Genomic DNA, 12,906 nt, shown 5'->3' on the forward strand with positions numbered 1-12,906 from the left:
AGAGTTCACATAGACATGGGATAACCATCTAGGTAAAAAAAAATCTCCTCAGAAAATTTTTGGATAAGGTCTTAGGTATATGCATGGTCATGATTTTATACAAATTTAAAAAAATATTTTACGTCATCCGAGAAAGTTACGACCATTCTAGCGTTTCCATCAAAATCCTTCAAAAAGCTTAATTTTTTGGCTGCTAATTTTGCAAAAATTGTTCTGGACTATTAGAACTTTAAAAAAAAAATTGTTAAAATTTTCATTAAAAACCCAAATCATACTCATGTACAAAGATCAATACAATGTCATCATAAAAATTAATTACCCAGAGATGATTTTAAAATCAAAAACTACCGATAAATTTCATTCTAAATTTATTTTTTCTATTATTACATTAGATGAATTATTCACACCAAATTTTTAAAGCTATTCTTTATATTAATAGACTAGAGAATAGGAACATAACATTTTTAAATAAAAAAGGTTAGACTTTTCTATATTCTCTACATCAAAATTTGGAAATTTGTATTTATCTTTTTTACAAGATTCTTTATTTTCAACAAAGTTACAAATTGTTATTTGAATTACTCTAAAAGTCAATAACTTTTTGAGTAACAAAAAGTTATTGACTTTTAGAAATGTCTTGAGCAATATCCAATTGAAAAATTCTTTAGTTTTTTGTTTTTTCTGGATGACCCGAATTTTGTTTGTAAGCACCTGTTTAACATAGCCTGATGAAATTGGAATGAACTTATTTGGAAGCTCGGTTTCTCCAAAACCCAAGACCTCTTGAGATTTTTTTTCATAGAGTTGAAGGAAATCTTTTTTGAGTAGTATCATGCTTTTCAGTCTGGTTGTCTATAGACTTAGGTATGTGCTTGATAACAGCATGAACTTTAGGTGTAATTGAAATTCCAGCGGCTTTGTATATTCTCTCAAAAGAAAGTGTCGAATCTCTATAAAAGGAAGTTAAGACATTTCTAAAGCATGCCTGTCTGACTGCATTTAATGTTTTAAATACAGCAAAAAGTTTTTCTCTTTTATTTTCAATTTTAGCATTTGCAAGCAATTTTTCTAGGACCCCAACATTGTCTATGAGATGCATACATTGGTTTTCATTGAATTCTCCTCCATGAATTGGTGGCCTGTATGTGATAAGTTTGTTTGACCAGTCAGTAGCTTTCAAAGAACAAGAAACAGTTTTGCGAAAGATGGTTATCAAATGATCAAATAACCTGTTGGTAATTCCCAGAACCATGTGCAAATCCATGATTAGCAAAATATCTAGAATTTGTGTTTCATCTGGAAGATCAAGCAGAGGGAGGTTCATGCAACTTTTGTAGCTTGCTGCCGAGAACTTTGATTTTTTTGAATGAATACCTAATTTTTCTGATAATTATTGGCATTGGATCTAATTATCCCTAGTGTCTTTAATTGCTCTATCATTTCTTGGTTTCCAAAATCTTTCTTTTAAGTTTCACAACATGGTCAGGTATATGTGGATGCAGCTGAACTAATCTAAGAAAATCATTTGCAAGTTTCCACAGTTAGAGTTAAACACTTTTAAGACAAATCAGCTCTAAAATTTGCTTTAAGTTCTCATAAGGTTCTATCACCAAGTTTCTTCTCTCCTGGGTCAAAAAATGCTTTAGAAGATGCACATTTTGAATAGGAAAACTTATGCTTTGTTTGCTCTTTTTGAATATCCAATTTATTCATAAAATTTTTAATTCATTAATATTCATACAAATCTAAAAAAACCCAAAACTTCCATCAATGCCTACTTTTATCATATACTCATCTGGTGGAAGGTCTTGATGGTTAAGTATGTGTTTAACCAATCCAAAAATGTCGTTACAAAAAATAACTGAGTGCTAAGCTTTTCCACTTTGTACATCATTATAAACATCAAATTCCGTTATTGTAGAATTGTAGAAAGATTCTTTAAGTGCTTTGTCTTATTAACTTAATTTTCCTACCAAACCTGATTCAATTGGTTTGTGATCACTCCAAGTTCTGAAAAAAGTAGCTGCTTTGTGAGTTTGTTTCAAAGAGAGACCTAAAGTAGGTTGCAGTCTACTAATTTCCTCAGCAGACACAGGGTTTAAACTGAAATGCTGCTCTTGATTTTTCAGAATTGACACTTTTTGTGGCTGTTAAATCCCTCCTTCTTGTCGCTAAAATAGAAATTGAGCCTCCATAGGCACCATATTTGAGCCTTTTTGAAAGTACACCAGACATTTTTTAGCAAGCACACCAGACATTCTTTAGCACAACTTTGCATATCCCTAGATGCTGCAAACTTCATTTTGATCACATCAGAAGAAATAATTTCTGCTGCATGGGGGAAGTTGGCCAATAACTGCCTGAAGATTTTCCATTGCATCTTGAACAGCACATGAATTTGGATGTACTATTCCACGACCAACTGGCTGCCAACTTTAACTGGCCCATAAGGTGTTAAAAAATCTTTGGCTGCTACTGGAGGTCTTCCTATTTAGAAATGAACAGCCTTAGCTGATCCTTGGTTTATTACAATTAGATTAAAACAGACAAATCAACAAAAAAGGCAACAACACAAAGGATTTAATATTGTTAGAGTCGTAAGAATAACTTTGAAAAAATCAAAAAGGACAGCAAGATCATTTTTTTTCTTCTGTTTTTTCAATACTCAGAAGAACTAGTCTATATCTAGCACAGATAGCAGAAGGTAAATACTTTTCATTGGGATCATAGTTTTCAATAAAGTATTTCTGAATTCTTGGTATCAAGTCTCTTCTAATTGGCACCATATCTGAGTCTTTTTGAAAGCACATCAGACACTCTTTAGCACAATGTTCAGGAAGAGATAAAGCCTAGGCATTGTGACAATAGATTTGGACAACAAATATCTATGTTCTACTACAAGTCTTGATTTTCCGAGTTTCTACGAGTCATACATTTATTATAGTATCGCTTATCTCTTAATTGGAAGCCAAGAAAATGTTTACTTAAACTAAAAATTTATAAAACCAATATAATTTATTTGCAATTAACCACTTAACGAACCTATTAATTTTCAAAAGTGTGTCAAAAACAAATATATTTTTTTTTTTAATTGATTTTACTGTTTTAACCATGCAAAAAAGGAAAATAATAATAATTAATAAATTTTAATATATTTTAATAATTTATGACCTTCCTAATTGACCTTTGAAAACTTGCTCGACATATGTCGAGCATTGCAATATTGCATAAAATTCTTGCAAAATTCTTGAAAAATTGAAGTGAACCTAGTTGCAAACTTAATTTCCTCTATTTCTAAACAATAAAATATAAAGTTGATTTCAATAAATTTATAAATTTATGATTTTATTAAAAACTCTAATTATATAACATTACATAAACTTTCGTAAATGTACATTTATGGCACTGTAAAATTGTAGAGACTAGGCAAAATCAGGCATACAAAAATTTCAAATTTTTAACTGTAAAAGTAGTTTTATTACAAGAAACTTTCACGTATTTATAAATAATAAGAATAAAATAAGGCATTCTATAAATTTATGAACATTGAAATAATAGAAAACTACTTGAGATTATAATGCGCGTGGCAGTCATAAAAAGAAGAGTTTATCGTACAGGAAGCGCATCAGATATCATAATAACCAATCAGAAGCTTTGCTCGACATATAGCGAGCTAGCTCTCAAAGTATACCAACTTTTGGTAATGCTCGACATATCTCGAGCAAATTTTTTTTGGCTAAAAAAGTTTGCTCGACATATGTCGAGCAAATTCGTTAAGTGGTTAAAATGCAACAATAAGCATACAAATAATAAACAGACAATAATTCTCATAAAAAATGTGTAACTAAAAACTTTTGTTTTCAACACAAAGGTTAACTTTTTTATTTACTTCTAAGCTTTATCAATTTGGAACTTTTGTTTTGAAACTAAAGGAGACAAATACTTTTGGTATTTATAGATTAATCAAAAAATACAAAAAAAATTTTTTCCTTCAATTACATTTTGTGTTTCCATAAAAATTGATTTTGATTCAAACAATAAATAAGTCATAAATTTTTCTGATGTTGCAAAATATTTTTTTAAATTTGTGAAAATCATCTCTATGCATATACCTAAGACCTAGTACAAACATTTTCTAAGGAAATTTTTCTTACTTTGATGGTAATTACATGCCTATGTTAGTTGTCAATTTATTTTCTTTAATTTTGTCAATAGCATTCAGTTCTATCAAACTTATTTTTATACAGCTTTATAGCATGATAAATCTTTTTAACTAGAACTTCAAGAGAATATGACCTGGTTTTAATATTTATTATTAACCCCTTAAGGACCAGGCCCAAGATATCTCGGGTCATGCTATATGGTCCAAAAAGACCGAACCCGAGATAACTTGGGCAGTCACATACTTTACGTTTCATTATGTATTAGCCCGAAATAATTTGTGAAAATAATCTTATAACAGTATTATTATATTATATCAACTGAGATTCAATCAAATTAATAATATTTAGATTTTAATAATATCTAGAGGTATTATATTATATGTCAATATCTAAGTTCTAAGCATTAAAAAAAAATGATTTTTTTGGTGCATTTATTTGAAAAAATATCGGTCCTTAAGGGGTTAATTAGTTTCCTTTTTAAATTTTTTGTTTCACATATTGCTGCAAAATACAACTTCTGGTGGGTGACTATCTAAAGAAATTCAGAACATTAATATCTTTGAATAATTGCAGTTCATTAAATGTTATTTTTGTATAAATATAATATTGACAATGTTAGTTATTTGGGTAAATAAATTATTTAGTTGAAAGTTTATAAATTTTTGTTGCTCATAAATTATTTAGTTATAAAAGTATTATTTATTATTTTTAAATCGTTTTATAAACTTATATAAGTATTACCACTATTTATGTTAAAAGTATGAGAATTAATGTTTAATTTATCAAACATAAATTTAAACTGAAACTTTTTTAATCATGTGCATTGCACTAGAAAAATATTTTAAATTTGAACCACTAACCATACCTTAGATTTATAAAGATCTTTTTTTTTGTTTTTTTCTTTTTGTTTTTTCAACATCTTTGCTTCCAACAAGGCTTCAAGCAACTACTAATAGAGTTGAAAGTTACTGGAAGAGAAAAAATGAAGTTTATAGAGCAAGATAACGATTGACAGATGACTTAAAAGATAGCAAATTATATGAATCAGGAATGCAAGATAAAGGAAGTGAATTCCAAGGAACTAGTGTTCGAGGAAAAAAACTAGATGAATACAAGTTTTTGGAGCACTTAGGAACAGTCACAGTAAAAGGATGATACTTAATTGAATGACAAGTAACACAAGAATGAATTTTAGTAGATGGCACAAGAGATGCTAGCTCTTTAGAGCAGTGTCCGTTATAGTATTTGTATTAAAGAGAAAGAGAAGCAACATTACGACAATGTGATAATGGTTGGAGGTTGGCTACAGGTCCAACTATGTTTACAATGCATTTTTGCACCTTGTCTAAAAGAGAAAGGGTATCATTAAAAGTTCCGCCCCAGATATGGCAACAGTATTCCATGCAAGGATGGATGTGAGATTTATAGAGATAAAGAATAGAATCCGGAGTAAGAAAGTGTCAAGCACAATAAAGAGATGCAACCCTAGCAGATGCTAGTTTTGCAATTGATTTGATATATGGCTTCCAAGAAAGATCGGATAAAAGAGTTTATCCTAGAAGATGAAGGGTAGATGGGTAGAAAGGTAAAAGACAGAGAGTGTTGGCTTCTTATCAAGAAAAGAATAAATGGTAGTATCATCAGTGAACGATGCCACCTCAGATGTGAGAGTATTTGGAGGATCATTAATGTAAGTTAAAAAGAGTATAGGGCCAAGGATAGAACCGAAGTTACAGAATATGAAGAAGAGTGCCGTCCATCAAGGACAACTTTTATGCTGCGGTTGGTATAGAAGGATTCAATAATCTTAAAGATGTTACCTGTTTCACTGTAAGTAGAAAGCTTATAGAGAAGACCAGCATGCCAAATTTTATCAAATGCTTTAGAAATATTAAGAATGATAGCCTCCTTATCTCTATCTAATGCACGATAAAACCTATAGGTTATTACTGTTAGCAAATCAGCTGTAGAACAAGAAGATTGAAATCTACCTTAATGATCAAAAAGTAAGTTATTAGAATCAAGATGAGAGATTAAGTGTTTGTTAATTAAAGATTCAAAAACCTTGCTTATGATAGGAAGAAGACTAATGGGACGGTAGTTAAAAAAGTCAGATTGCTCTCCAGAATTTTTGAAAATAGGGATAACAAATGTCATTTTTTAGCAAGCTGGAAAACAAGACTCTAAAAAGCACTTGTTAAATAATTTTGAAAGTAAAGACAACAGTTCCGGAGAACACCTCTGTAAGACTATAACAGATATGTTGTCCGGACCACAAGCTGTAGAAGAGTTTAAGCAGGAAATCACTTTAGATACAGACACTGGAGTGATATGAATGTCAAGCAATGAATCTGCCTGTTTGTTGGCTATATCAGGTAGAACGCAACTAGTTGAATCTAGTGATGATATTGATAAAAGTTCTTAGCAAACATTTCAGCTTTGTCTTTAGGAGAGGTGACAAAATTTGAATCATACAAGAGAGGTGGAATAACAGGTTCGCCTTTATTATTGATACTGATAAACATTCTCCAGAAGTCACGAGAGCCTAATTTTTTATATGAAATATGAGATTTTATGACCTGAGAATAATGGGCTTTGGCGTTAGAGAAAACCTTTTTACAATGGCTTCTTGCAATAGTAAATAGATGTCTGTTTAGATGATAGGGGGATTCTGATGATGAAGAAGAATGAGATAATGGTCTCGAAAATGCACACCAAAAGTATGAACAGGGACACCATCCATCTGCAACATGACACTGTTAAGATCCAGCATTTAACATCCTAAACTAGAAACAATTTATAACAAATACATCTGTGCCAGCCTAATAGATGAAGAAGGGGTGCAAAGCTGGTCAACAGATAGAATCTATTTACCCCCTCAAGTTTTTGCCTAGGAGGACTTCTACAAGACAGTAGCCGGTTGTGTTTACCATTTGTCCAAGATGAGTAATTTTATCGAGACGCCATCTCTAGCCTTTACTCAACCAAGAGCCCCAAGGCAGGGGATGTTTTAAGTCGGAGTTGGTTTACGCTACCTAAACATTGCAAGACAGAATAATGGTGCTAATGGTGCATGTAGTTGTAGAATTAAATGACTCATTTTGTGTGGGGAGGGGGGGTTGAAGACATTGATACAGATGTCTACCTTGACACAGAGATCTTATTTTCTGTTTTGTTGTGAAACCAGGTACTTCTGATGAAGAAGTGTTTTAAAAGATAAAAAGTTATTTAGAAGAATCTTGCATATAGCGCAAACTCATTGTGAAGAAAAAAAAGACAGTGGTAGTGTAACAAGTTTAATGAGTATGAACTTTCTAAGAATACAACACTCTGGAACTAGTGGTAGAAGAAGTTATTGATGACTGATGTAAGTAAATAGACTCTGCAAACTACTTTTATTTCCTTTAACTAATCTTTGGTCACCTTTAAAAAGAAATATTTTGCATCTGATATTTGCATGATTTGAAAAATAATTAGTGCTCAATTGAAATACTACATAAAGTCTTACATTTTTAGGTAAAAATTCTGCACAGTTAGTTTAAAAGTTTGTACTGAAAATATTAGGAATAATATGTTATGCTTAATTAATTAAATTAATTAAGTCCAAATTTAAGCCAAAAATGCTTGTTTGATTTAACTAAATTTAACTAAAGGAACCAAAGGAAAAGTTCAAGTAACTTATAATGGCAATATATTAGTATTTTTAAAAGACTAATAACTGTAAAAGTGTTGAATGTCAATTTAATTTTGGCATATTTATTAAAGGTTTTAGCATAATTATTAAAGATTCAAAATTTACCCTGATCAAGCATCATTTCAGCTTAAAACTGTTAAAACTGTAGCTGCATATCTTGATAGTGAAAAGTTGAGCGTAGAAAAAAGGTTAAAAAACCTGTTATTGTTTTGGAAGCTTGTCCAATTGAAAACATTAAGGGTGATTTGAAACACCTAGTTTTCAGTATTAATTGACAAGCCAAACTAAAGTCAACTTCATTTTAGAATCAAAAGAAAGTTAAAAAAAATGCTTTTTAGACAATTTACATGCCAGATTGTTAAAGACTGCAGACTAAATAAAATTTCTAGAGAAAGACTCATAAAAACTTAATTTGGTTCAATGTAGCTTTTAAAGGTAAATATAAAATACAAACTTTAAATAATAAGTTTTTGTTTTATTTTTTTATGCCTCAAGTGTTACATAAGCACTGGTTACACTGTTTGAAATGTTTTTGTAAAGCTTTTTGCTCACATTTAAGTTTATTATTTTGGAAAATGAAGAACTTAGTATGAGCAATTTTAAGATTTTGGCACAAAAAAAAATTTCAATGTTTTATCTGACACAATTGATAAAATAAAATCTGATATCATCTTCATTAAAAATACCTTTCGTGCTAAACCAATGAAAATTGCTATTAAAAAATTCTGTAATAAAATGGCTATTTCAGTATGATGCTATCAATGGCATATCAGATACCCAGCTTAAGATAAATACAATCCAAAATACTAGTTACCTGTTGTTAAACATGGCAGAGAAAATGTTATGGTTGGGGGATATTTTAGTTGTCACAGTGTGGTTCCCATTCATTGCATAGGAAATATTATAGAGAAGTGAGTTGGACACCATGAACAATTAGTTGGTTTAATACTTTTTTACTGTTTTGATGATAAATAATGTCACCACATAACGTCTTATTGAAAGATAAATAATGTCACCACATACCGTCTTATTGAAGTTATCTTTTTTTTAAAACTGACATAGTAACAATTTTTGAAATAAAATTTTATTAAAAGTGTTGTTTGTTTTATTTTTGTAATGTTCACATTGTGCACCTTTAGTTTCTATTGTTTTAGTTCAATGTGGTCGTGGAATGTATTTTGATCGTAGCATTTCAAAATGTAAAGTTTGTGATATTGGAACTTACCAGTCCCAAGAAGCTCAAACATTTTGTATCAAATGTCCAAATAACACTTCAACAGTGGGTAAATACGCCAAAGATTACCAACTATGCAAAGGTAAGAAAAAATTAAGCTTGAGGCTACTGCTTCTCATTTTTTTCACCAGTTTTTCTGCTTGTATTATAAAGATTATTAGTTGTTTATTTTTTTAATTATTAATTTAAAACAATTTTTTCAAAATAATGCATACTTGTGTGCACAACTGCATACTTATCTATTTGAGAACACTAGTATTTTAGTGTCAAATGAAACTTCTTACCAAACCTGGCTTGTAATACCAGTAAACCAGTTTACCTGTATATCAAATCAAAATAATTTGGTTACTGGCAACTAAATTGATTTTTGTTACTTTTAATCTAAATAAAAATTTATTCTAAAAAGTCCAAGAAAATAACACAATTTGTCCTGTAAGAAATCATTACACTCAACCATTCAATGATCAATTATCATACTCATCCATCTGATAATAAGCTACGCCTGTTAAAAAAATTGCAATGACTTTTGAAAATTGCTCTCCAAACTTTTTTTAAACTGAAACAAAAAACCAAAAATAAAATTAAAAGAAAAAAAGAGTAAAGAAAAAGAACTGAAAGTAAATAATAGGGAAGTTGGGAGGTCTTTGATCTGTTGGGCAGCTTAATCTTTTAGCGCTACATCATCTATTTATAATTATATCTGCGTGACATCATAAGTTACTATCAGCATATACTTCGGGCAATTTATTTTCGTTGTTGTTTTGTCAAAAAATTGATTTTACGAATTTTAAAAAATAAAAGTTTGATTTTCACAATAAAAGGTAAATTTGATAAACATGAGAATTATTCATATATTTTTATTACTATGTTTAATATTTGTAAAATATGCAGTCACTAGGTATTTTATTATGGTATGATTTCGCCATTGAATGTTATTTATCAGCGAGATACAGCCATTATTACATGATGTATACCTATAGGGGTTCCTTGATCTCCCTTACATGGGGCTGGTTGATCTGGGGATCAAAATGCCCCATACTAAAATTATGATACATGTATAATTTGTTGTATTTAATTACATTAGAATAACTATTGAAATGCATTCATTGCACAAATAAAAAATATTTCCATTTGCTAGATAAATAAAATTAATAATAAAAAGTGAAAAGGTAAATTATTTTATCAAGATATAGTAATAATACTCGATTTAATTTTGTTGAATTTTTGATAGACATAAATATGTATCAGCTGCCGCTGGATTTGAAACTGTCAATGCGAAAGGTCAAACATTTAAATAAGATGATTGCAAACAAGAGTAATTTTTTGTCTTACATTTTCCATGCTGTTCTCATTGAAGAAAAAGATCAGGCTATTGAGCAGTGGTGCACGCTTGGTGTCAGGGTTCAATACCCGTGCGTAGCAGACGCCTCATCAATTTATTCTGAGCATCTGTATTTGTAAATAGCTGCTAAATTTATGTCACTGTTTCTGGTTCATTGATTGATTGACTGAATTTGTATTATTACTTATGTTCTTTTGTTATGTTACTGTCATTTTTGTAATGAATAAAGATATATATATATATATATATAGTTATTGTATCAAATTCTAAAAATGTTTATGATTTTTTTTCAAAATTTCAGATTTGGTGTTGACTGAAAATGGTTAGAAATAGAATTCGGAAGACAGATAGAGGAATGGTCCCTCCCAAAACAATGAGAGCAGCTGTGGATGAAATTTTATTGAAAAATAGGCCTAATAATGAAGTTGCTCAAGAGTTTGGTAATGATTGTATGACATTGAAAGGATATGTTAAAAAGCAAAGACTTAATCTGGGTGTTACATTTAAACCGAGATTTAATACACAACAGGTCTTCACAGTAGAAGAAGAAGACTGCTTATCAAATTATTTGCTTATTCTCTGTTGCTGTAGCAGGACCATCTGTTGCCATAATAGCAACCCCGAATATCATAACACTGGAAGTTCTGAGACCTTTTCCGAAGGCTCCAGCCAGTAAAAAACAGTTTAAAAGTAGGCAACAAAAAACAAGAATTTTGACAGACACTCCTGTTCGAAATGAGATTTTTTTGGCAAAAGAAAAAACAAAACATAACAAACAAACAAAAAAAAGTTTCCATGGTTCAGAAAGATCCAAAAAAGACCGCAAGAAAACCTAAAACAAAACATGCTGCTACAAGACTTTAGTTTGAAGAATCCAATGATGAGTTTGAGGAAGAATTGAGACTTTGAAAGATAAAAAGTAATAAGAAAAAACATGCTACAAGTGCAGCAGTTGAAGACGATGAACCAATGGAACATTCCGATGATTCTGATAATATTCATCGCCTACCACCGCTTGAAAGTGATGACAGTGAAAATGATCTTGAAATGATATCTTCTCAACAGATAGTTGAATCATCAGACCTGAACTTTGACTTTGATGAACTGAATGTGAAGGATTTTGTTCTTGTTAAATTTAATACAAAAAAGAAAATTATTTATTATGTTTGACAAATCTATGCAGAAAATATGCGAATGCTCATATTTGAAAATATTTGAAATATTTGAAAAGAGAAAATTTAAAATCGTATAAAATCGTCTCTGTCAGTGAGCAATTACCAGTTTATCAGAGATGATATAATTTGCAAGCTTCCCGATCCAATGCAGCATGGTGGCACAACTCATGTCAGTTGACATTTGATTTCCGCTTTTGATTTTTCAGTTTTTGCAAACATTTCTTAAAACTTCTGATGAAAAAACTTGTTCACTAAACTTTAAATGTGATTCTCTTGGCAGGAATTTGAAGAATTATGTTTTTAATTATGCTTTATTGCCAACTTTTTATTGATTTTGTAAAAAACTGTACAGTAGCGTGCAAAAGTAACTGGACAAGAGCATAACTTCAGATAACTTTTGAAAGAAAAGTCTAATTTCTTTCAAATTTTCACTGAAATGTCAAAAAATTGATTACAAATCTAAAAACAAAAGAATTTTTACTAAATCTAAGCAATTTAATCTTAAAAGTTTGTTTAATTAAAATATGAGCGTGCAAAAGTATCCGGACAAAAAAAAAAACTTGAATAAGATTTTTTTTTTTAAACATTTTTTAAATTGAAAATGCTTTATTTTAAAGTATTGCTTTACTACTTTGTCGGGAAGCCCTTAGCATTAATTACTGCTTGACAGTGACAAGGCATTGAGTCTACAAGCTTCTTAATCACAATAATTTTGATTTTTCCTATTCTTTTTTTAGAGAATTCAATAAATCACGTTTACTTGTTAGTTTTCAACCTGAAATTTGTCGATCAATGAGCTTACATAGACATTCAACAGAATTAAGGTCAGGTCTTTGCTAAGGCTGTTCGATTAATCAAATTTCATTGGTTTTGAAAAAGTTTTCCACAAGGGTTGAAGTGTGCTTTGGGCCATTGTCCTTCTAAAACATCATTCCTCGAGGCATTTTGTCTTTAGCATGTGGTAGCATAACATTCTTAACTATATATTTGTACATATTTTTGTCCATTATCATCAATCAAATGGATAGGACCGATACAATCTCTATTCAAGTTAGCCCAGTTCATAACATTTCAACTTCTGAAACAAGAATGGCGAAAAATCAAAATTATTGTGATTATGAAGCTGGTGGACTCAATTCCTTGTCACTGTCAAGCAGTAATTAATACTAAGGGCTTCCCGACAAAGTGCTAAAGCAATTTACTTTAAAATAAAGTATTTTCAATTTAAAAATGTTTAAAAAAAAATCTAATTCAAGTTTTTTTTTTCTGTCCAGATACTTTTGCACGCGGAAATTTTA

The 12,906-nt window shown here is 30.2% G+C and overlaps 1 protein-coding gene across 1 annotated transcript in view; it reads left to right on the forward strand.

Annotated features, from left to right (window-relative positions):
* Window positions 1–12,906, forward strand: part of LOC100206379 (sushi, von Willebrand factor type A, EGF and pentraxin domain-containing protein 1) — an 83,101-nt gene that overhangs the window by 52,372 nt on the left and 17,823 nt on the right. The window contains exon 13 of the mRNA XM_065811671.1: window positions 9,012–9,173. Within this exon, the coding sequence (XP_065667743.1) occupies window positions 9,012–9,173 (162 nt within the window). The remainder of the gene's footprint in view (window positions 1–9,011; window positions 9,174–12,906) is intronic.

The sequence above is a fragment of the Hydra vulgaris genome, chromosome 12 (genome assembly GCF_038396675.1).
Source record: "Hydra vulgaris chromosome 12, alternate assembly HydraT2T_AEP".
Lineage (NCBI taxonomy): Eukaryota > Metazoa > Cnidaria > Hydrozoa > Anthoathecata > Hydridae > Hydra > Hydra vulgaris.